The sequence below is a fragment of the Leptonychotes weddellii genome, chromosome 15 (genome assembly GCF_054177405.1).
Source record: "Leptonychotes weddellii isolate Sample4059 chromosome 15, ASM5417740v2, whole genome shotgun sequence".
NCBI lineage: Eukaryota > Metazoa > Chordata > Mammalia > Carnivora > Phocidae > Leptonychotes > Leptonychotes weddellii.
The window spans coordinates 27,383,004-27,391,891 of NC_138383.1; the positions used below are offsets into that span (position 1 = coordinate 27,383,004).

The 8,888-nt window shown below is 50.5% G+C and overlaps 1 protein-coding gene across 1 annotated transcript; it reads right to left on the reverse strand.

Moving 5' to 3' along the window:
• Window positions 1-6,248: 6,248 nt before the first annotated feature.
• On the reverse strand, window positions 6,249-6,710 carry CCDC182 (coiled-coil domain containing 182). Its single transcript, XM_006748113.2, has one exon. The coding sequence runs from the start codon at window positions 6,708-6,710 to the stop codon at window positions 6,249-6,251; it is 462 nt and encodes a 153-aa protein (XP_006748176.1).
• Between the last annotated feature and the right edge of the window lie 2,178 nt (window positions 6,711-8,888).

An 8,888-nucleotide genomic window follows, 5' to 3' on the forward strand; every position in this document is an offset into this window, starting at 1 on the left:
TCATCAATCGCAACATTTTGTGCCTTACTTACAGTTTTGTTTTTTTTTTAAAGATTTTATTTATTTATTTGACAGCGAGAGACACAGCGAGAGAGGGAACACAAGCAGGGGGAGCGGGAGAGGCAGAAACAGGCTTCCCGCTGAGCAGGGAGCCCGATGCAGGGCTCGATCCCAGGACCCTGGGATCATGACCTGAGCCGAAGGCAGACGCTCAACGACTGAGCCACACAGGTGCCCCGCCTCACTTACAGTTTTGATTCAATTATCATTTGTGATACACCTGTGTTATGTGCCAGTCTCTGAGTCAGGCACTTTTTACAAATGCAATCCAAGTAAACTGTGGCTCCAGAATGTCCATAAGGTAAAAACAATTTAAAATAATCTTTGTCTTGATTTGTGTCTCTCCAATATTAAAAGGGATTTGAATTTTATTTTTTTTTATTTTTATTTTTTTTAAAGATTTTATTTATTTATTTGAGAATGAGAGAGACAGAGAGCACATGAGAGGGGAGAGGGTCAGAGGCAGAAGCAGGCTCCCTGCCGAGCAGGGAGCCCGATGCGGGACTCGATCCCGGGACTCCAGGATCATGACCTGAGCCGAAGGCAGTCGCTTAACCAACTGAGCCACCCAGGCGCCCGGGATCTGAATTTTAAATCATAGCATCATTTCTGTTTTTTCACTGTGTATTTGTACTTACACTTTATTTTTTAACAGCTTTATTGAGATATAATTCTCATGCCATACAATTCACCTATTTAAAGTGCACAGAGATTTTAGAGGACCTTTGTCATACCCACTAACAGTTGCTGTCCCACACCCTCACTCCCCAGCCCCAGGCACCCACTGATCTGCCTTCTGTTTCTATAGATTTGTCTGTTGCAGCCATTTCATGTAAATGGTGTCATGTACCATATGGCCTTCTGTGATTGGTTTCTTTCGCTTAGCACAATATTAAATGATTAGTAGTTCCTTCCTGTTTTATGGCCAAATAATATTCTGGTGTACGGATGTACCACCTTTTATTTATCCATTCATAGACATTTGGGTTGTTCTCCTTTCGGGCTATTGCGACTAATGCTATGAACATTCATGTATAAGTGTTGTATGGACATATGTATTCATTTCTCTTGGGTACATACCTAGGAGTGGAATTGCTGGGTCACATGATAACTCTCCGCTCCACATGTTGAGATGCTGCCAAACTGTTTTTCCAGGGAGAAACAAGGAAAGATCCACACCTGATGAATGTCGAAGGGGCAGGAATGATGCCCGAGGCTTGCTGCTCTTAGCCCTCCAGGAATTACTAAATGGATTGGATCCGAACAGGAGGTCACGTTCTGCATGTGGAATGGAGCCAGTGCCCAGATCCACACCCTGGCTTCCCACCCACACCACCCAATTCTGCCCAGCTCTGCTGTTCCTCAGAGCTTTCTTCTTCCCGGGGCTAGTTGTCAGGTAAGACTGAAGTTGTAGCAACTGAGGTTACCTCCCAGTGTGAAGCGCTCCGTGTTCAGCTCTCCTGCACTAAGCCATCTTGCCACTCACCCGAGCTCCCAGCTTGCTGCAGACACAGGACTTGGCGTCCCAGGGAGGGCTCCCCTGGCTGCCATGGGTCTTCCTAAGATGGATCCAATGTGTCTTTTTTTTTTTTTTTTAGGATTTATTTATTTATTTGAGAGGGAGAAAGAAAATCGCAAGCAGACTCCCTGCTGAGCGGAGAGCCCACCACGGGACTCCATCCCATGTCCCTCAGATCATGACCTGAGCTGAAATCGGGAGTCAGATGCTGAACTGACTGAGCCGGCCGGGCGCCCGCAGGTGGAACGATGTGCATTAAGACCTCAGCAGCGCTGTGACTGCTGGGAGTGCCCAGGAGGAGCAAGCCGAGCATTGCAGCTGTACAAAACCTTTGAGAACTATGGCTATACACAGGAAGAAAACCATCTGTTTTCTTCCTTTTTTTAGATTTTGATTTATTTGAAAGAGAGAGCACCCATGCAATTGGGGGAAGGGCAGAGGGAGAGGGAGAGACAGAATCCCAAGCAGACTTCCCACTGAGCGCAGAGCCTGACATGGGACTCGATCCCACGACCGAAATCATGACCTGAGCCGAAGGTAGACGCTTAACCGACTGAGCTCCCGGGCACCCTGACCCTTTGTGTCTATTAAGTAGAAAAGGTAAGACTGAGGTTGTGGCCGGTGCGGTTGGTTACCACCCAACAGCAACACTCACTGCTGGAAGCTCAGATCTTGGGTCACTGAGGTGCCCAGCGGGGCTGAGTTGTGGCCATTGCTTTCCTCTTTGTCCACAATTGGTTTAGGATAGGCAAACAGCCCAGGTCTGGCCAAAGAGATGTCAAAGAAAATTTGCTGGGGGGTATTCTGCAAAAGGGTTTCCTCTCTGATGAACAGGAAGCTTGCAAGGAAAGCTCTGCCACTTCTTTCCCAAGTTGGAAGTCATTGAGTGATGACACAGTTCTGGAACTCCTGAGCGATGACATCATCACGTGACCCTGGGCTGGGAGGGGGTGGTGAGGAAGGGGGAAAGAGGATGTAGGGATACCAATTCAGACCTGTCATTGTTGAGTTACTGAACCAATCATCTACTTCAGATGACTTGTTACATGAGAAAAAAAAATAGTCTCAAAGAAGTCAGGATAATGGGCATCCGGTGGCTTGCAGCTGAAAGCTCCTGACAGAGAAGCAAGCTTGAAACCCTGCTGCAGCGAAAACCAGGAGAGGTCACTGAGACTTTCACCCTGTCCAGGCAAGGCACCTGTCTAACCCGACCCGGACATAGGTGCACCTGAGCTCTCTAAGCCAGGAAATTCACGAGCCTCCTGCCTCTTCCTCCAGCACTTCCCCCTCCTCATCACTCCAGGACAACCTCACTGCCTTGCAGTGGGAGGGCCTTGGGGACGGAACCTCCCAGCAAACAGGGCTGGCCCGTCACTGCAAGTCTCTTCCTTTGGTGTGGGATGGTGGTCAAGAGAGGGAGCTCTGGAGTCCTGCTGTATATCCTAGGCTAGGTACTTACCCTCCATGCCTCCTGCGGGTAACAGTGCCTCGTTCACAAGGTGATTGTGGATGAAATGTCAAGTGCCTCTGACATGGTGTCATGGGTCCCCAAGACCACCTCAAGTTCAATGATTGACTAGAACTCTTCGCAGAGTAAAAAGAGCTGTTATACACATGATTACAGTTTATTACAACTGCTGGATTCAGGGTCCCCTCCAACAGTTAAGAGAAGGGTTAAGATGAACAAATTCTCTGGGCCGGTACTAGCCACGAAAGATAGATTCTAGCAGGAAGCTGGTTTCAGTCCCAGGGAAGAAACAAAAACGAGCGTGGGGGCGGTTCGTGTGCCCTGCAGTAAAGGGTGGCTCAGCAGCTGTGGGATGCTCCAATCTTGCCCGTTCAAAGAAAGGTCTGGCCCCCCTGACGGGCTCCTGGGAGATAACCTCTAAGCCCTTGCAATCTGCTGTCTGATAAGACTGTCTTTGTTTACTTGGGGCCTTGGGCCACACGGGATAGTTAATGCTAACAATGTGATTCACTCTGTGTCAGCTTGACCTGGGGAGGGACTAGAGACTGAGTGAGCAAGGTCAGCCACGGGGTGCTCCAGGCCAGGTGATGAACCACCAGTAAACACCCTGGACACCAAGACGCGGGTGAGTCCCCATGGCTGACAGTACGCCATACGCGTTGTCACACCTTGCTGCTGGGAAAATCAAGCATGGTCCCCACAGCTCTGTTGGGAGGGGACAACTGGAAGCTTATACCTGGTCTCTCCTGGACTCCACCCTGTGCTTCTTTTACCTTTCTTTGCAGAACTCCCATGAACACCATCGATCCTGAACAGCCATATTAACACACTGAACCTGCAGTTGATGCAAAGCCTTTTCCACGTGAATTCGCATTAGAGTCAATTTTCTTGTACAAAGCAGCTGATTTTTTTTTTTTTTTTAAGTGAGCGCTACACCCAGTGTGGGGCTTGAACTCACGACCCTGAGATCAAGAGTCCCATGCTCGAAAAATGAGGTGGGGGGATTGGAGGGAGAGATGAACCATGAGAGAGTATGGACTCTGAGAAACAAACTGAGGGTTCTAGAGGGAAGGGGGGTGGGAGGATGGGTTAGCCCGGTGATGGGTATTAAGGAGGGCACATACTGCATGGAGCACTGGGTGTTATACGAAAACAATGGATCGTGGATCACCACGTCAAAAACTAATGATGTATTGTATGGTGACTAACATAACATAATAAAATTAAAAAATAAATAAATAAATAAAGTAAATATAGCAAAAAAAAAAAAAAAAAGAGTCCCATGCTCTACTGACCGAGCCAGCCAGGGGCCCCAGCATTTGATTTTTTAAACCTCTTCTTCTATTTGGCCAATCAAGTTCTTCTCAGATACATTTGTACACACAAACACACACACACACACACACAAGCATCCCCCACAAGGCCTAAAGGTATAGGAATCTCCCCCACAAAACAGTCCTTTCTTCCAGAGCTCACCTCAGCAATATCAGGATGCTCATCTCATCTACTCAAGGAGTGCTTAGCAGATATTCATAAAGTTCCCAAAATACTCTATATTGGTTAAAACAAGCAAGGCCTCTAAAGTTAGACATTCCTAGGCTCAAATCTCAGCCCTACCACTTACCAGCTGTGTGACCTTGGGCCACTTTGCCTCTCTGAGCTATGGTTTCCTGAGTCTGCCAGTGAAGGTTATGGCCATACCCGCCTTCGAGGGGCTGAGCCTGGGGCCTGGAAAGCAGCACATTCTTGACAACTGTAAGCGAGCCGCAGGAGTGGTGCTCGCTCTTGTCTCTATTACTAGTCCTTCAGCTACACCTTCCAAGGTAGAAACAGTCTGAAGTTAAAATAGGGGTGCGGCCCTCCAGGGTGGACGGTGATGGATGGATATAGCAATCAGCAGTAGGTCACGGGATCCTTTTGTGAAGGTCAGCATGGGGGTTCCAGTTGCTCGAATCTTGTTGGGAGAGATTCTATGAAACAGGAGGGCAGACGGGGCTGAAGGAGAATGTCAGAGGATCTGGCATGGGCTATGAGACCCAGACTGGGAGGACAGAGGCCTGGCTCGGCTCAGGTGCAGGCTCTGGCCCCCAGGCACATCGCTTCTGCTGTTTAGGGGAGAATCCCTGTTGCACGGCAGCATTTGGGGCGGGGGCGGGGGGAACCAGAGAGGGGATATGCGACTCGATGAAACAGAGTCTCATAGAAAATAAAAAGCACAGTGACAGTGAAGGAAGCCCCGAGTCACCTCTGTGACGGTCTCAACCCTCCAGAAGAGCAGGTCCATGAAGAGCCTGATGTGGTTCCACAGGGGCAGCAGGATGATGAGCAGAGGGGACCGGACTTGAGCTGCAGTCAGCCGCCCCCTGTGCACAATGGGGAAGCAACGCTTGCTCCCAGAGGTGCCTGGAGCAGCAGGTGGGATGGTGTGTATACACAGCCCGATAAACGTCTGGGCACCGTAACCGTTCCTGCTCCGTGGGTCAGACGTGAAAACCAGCCGCACTGCTCTATAACCCACCTCACAGGGGCCACGGCTCAGTGCGTCTGCGCACTAAGCTCTTAGGACCCCCACCCATCCGAGCCCTAATGAGCTCAGTCTCTGATCTCTTTGGCCAGACTGCGGACTAAGTGCAGAGGAAGTTCAGGTGCTCCAAAGTCAACAAAGACAAGTGAGATATGACGACAGTCTAACAAGGAAAGCAGGCGGAAAAGCTCACTGGGCCGGGGACTTGAACTACAAAGGTACAGTACTCAGAGGCCACTCGGGGCTCGGGCGAACGATCGACCCCTCTCAGTGGACCATGCATCGAATCACGACCAGGAGAGCCTCGAGTCATCAAAAGAAAGGTAAATCTGTTCAACACATCAATTTAAGAAGATTTAAAAAAACACCATGTTATACATTTGAGCAATATCACCATTACAAACAGGAAAACAGTTAACGGTGAAAGTTACAGGTGTCTGAAAGACGGAGGATTGGGGCGCCTCCTTCTGTGGTGATGCTGGGCAAACGGAGCTTCACCCAAAGAACGTACTGGGGCCTTTTCACCTCTCAGCAAGGTGTTATTGAGGTAGAAGGAAAGCAGTGGACATGGGGAAGGGGGAGCAAATGGACAGGGACTTAGGGTTGGTCCTTCCATTTAAAAAAACCGTCTTCTACTCGCTGCTCGGCCGGAAGCTGGGCTTGCACTGGAGGAGGCCTCAGTTTGCCTGGATCTTCCTGGGGGCGCCTAGCGCATCCCGGCCCGAGCCCAGCAGCATGCGCTCCAGCCGCTTGCAGTGCTCCCGGAGCTGCTTCTCGCGGGGCAGCAGGAAGGTGAGGACCTTATTGCGCACAATGCCCCGGTCCTCCTCCTCCCTCAGCCGCTGCTTCACGCGGGCCGCCTGCTCCCCCTGCTGCACCAGCTCCCCGTTCATCTCGCAGAAGGCATCCTCCAGGTAGTGGATGGCCTTCAGCACCTCCTTCTTAAAGTCCTCCAGCTCCCGTTGTACCCCGGCCACCTTCTGCTGCAGGCTCTCCAGGTCAGCCGGCGGCAGGAGGCAGGAAGGCCAGGACTGAGGGAGGGAAAAGTCTCCAGACTGGAGGCCGCTCTCCACCATCTTCTTCCCTTGTAAGGTGTTCACCTTCATGAGGATGGACCCAGCGTGGTAAAGCGGTTCCATCGTTTCTCTTCCCCGTTTGGACAAAGAGAGGGAGCTAAGAGACCCGTCTGGTCCGTGAATTTATTTATTTATTTAATTTATTTATTTTGCAGGGTGGGGCTAGAGACACAATCCTTTGGAGTGGAGAAACCCCACACATTGTGACATCGGGGCCCCTTCAGCCAACCAGGAGGAAAGCCACAATCCATTCATTTGCATATTGTAGCCTCCCAGGTTGGTTATCCAGGGCTCTGTCTGCTCATCTACCCAAATTGTCTTCCCGTTATATGGATTTTCATCGACTCATCCCCCGCCCAGAACCAGAGCACAGTCTCTCCTTTTACAGGAGGGACAAACTGAGGCCCAGAGCGGGGCAGTAAACAGGCCAGCGCACGGCAGGCCGGGCCAGTGAGCCAGGAGTGGGTGCTCTCCCATACCCGGTCTCTGGGCCTCGGCTCCTCACAGGGAAACTGGCTCCTTGGCCGCCTCGGACGTCCTAAGATCTGCACAGCCTTTCCTTGAAACCTCTCCTGAAGCACTAACTGCCTTCACCCTGTTTTCCTGACCTAGGACCTTGTCCTTCCAGATCCCCGTGACACAAGAAATTCCATGGGGACATTTTAAGAGATGATGCCTAAGCTCACTTCTAGCTCTAAAAATGCTAAAAAGAAAAAGAAAGTAATTTCTGATTCCAAATCCATACTCTTTTTTTTTTTAAGATTTTATTGATTTATTTATTTGTGAGAGAGAGATTGTGAGAGCACAAGCAGGGGGAGTGGAAGGCAGAGAGAGAAGCAGGCCCCCCGCCAAGCAGGGAGCCCGATGTGGGGCTCGATCCCAGGACCCTGCGATCATGACTTGAGCTGAAGGCAGACGCTTAACCGACTGAGCCCCCACCCCGGACATCCCCCAAATCCACACTCTTATAACAATGCCAGCATTCTAGATAATCTTAGAAGTTATGAGGCATGTACTTAGGTTTTGATGTGTGGTCCACGGCAGTGCTGAGGGTGAAATCCTGTCACTCATTTATTCAGCAAGTACTGAGTGCTCACTCTGCACCTTGACCAGGGAGCAGGTGTGAGCAAGAGGGCCTGGTGCCCACTCCTACCCTGCCAGGTCATGCCTGAATGTCGACACAGATGAGAAAAAACATACGGAAGGGTGAACCTCTCACTTTTTACCTGAATACTCTAAGAAAGGAAAATGTTTCTAGCTAGGTTATGTCAGTTTAGTCCAGAACAGACCTCTATCCTGCCTATCTCAATGTCCTGAGCCGACTTCTCTCCTGGCCTCCAAGTGTGAGCATCTCCCACACCGTGCCTCAAATCCAATCTATCCAAAGCTGGACTAGTTATCATTTTGCCCAAACTGCTTCTTGTTCCAATAGTGACATCAAGCTAATGACGCCAGCATGGGGTAGCACCCACATGAGAAACCAGGGATCAGCCTAGACCCCTCTGCATCCAAGTGGCTCTGGGTTCTCTTGACTTTGCCCTAAGCTGAGCACCGCAGGACCAAACCACCTGGGCCGGGTCTCAGCTCCACCACCTATAAGCTGTGTCTCTTTGGCAGATGACCTCACCTCCTCCATAAAGCAGGGATGCTAATTCAGTGGTGTGCAGTCCCTGGACAGTGGGGGGACAAGGGGAAGGCTCTGATTTATAGCTGTTGCCGATTTCCATGGTGTGAATACTCCCACCATGGCTGTTTTTGAGCTACCCACATGACGTCTCTGGGTAGAGGTGCACACAGTCAGCTCTCCTGAGCGGTGCGAGCTGACCCCAGCCTCACAGGACGCTTGATGAGGACAGCTGCTGTCCCTGGATGAGCACTGACCTAGTGGAGTGCCCTGCAGGAGGCATCAAAGAAGGCATTTTGTAGGGAGGTAATGGCTAAACTAAGGCAGAATTTTGAATCTCAGGATGGGGCAGCAGCTCCAATTATTGAGACAGAATGTTTGGTGAAAAGAGCACAGTTGTAGGAGTCAGGAGATCGGGAGTCTGGAATTGCCATAGGACCATGGGTCAGTCACCTAGCTCCCTTCTCTGTTCCCTGTGGTACAATGTGAGCAGGTGGGAGATAGCTTGTCTGCAGTCTCTAGTTCTAAGATCCACGCAGCTCTTCCTTTGAACCATTTCTGAGGCACGTACCGCCTTCCCCCTTTTTTTGTGACCTGGGATCTTGTCCTTCCAATCC

Coding starts and splice junctions, on each gene's coding strand:
- CCDC182 (XM_006748113.2), bottom strand. CDS start 6,710: ATGGAACCGCTTTACCACGCTGGGTCCATCCTCATGAAGGTGAACACC.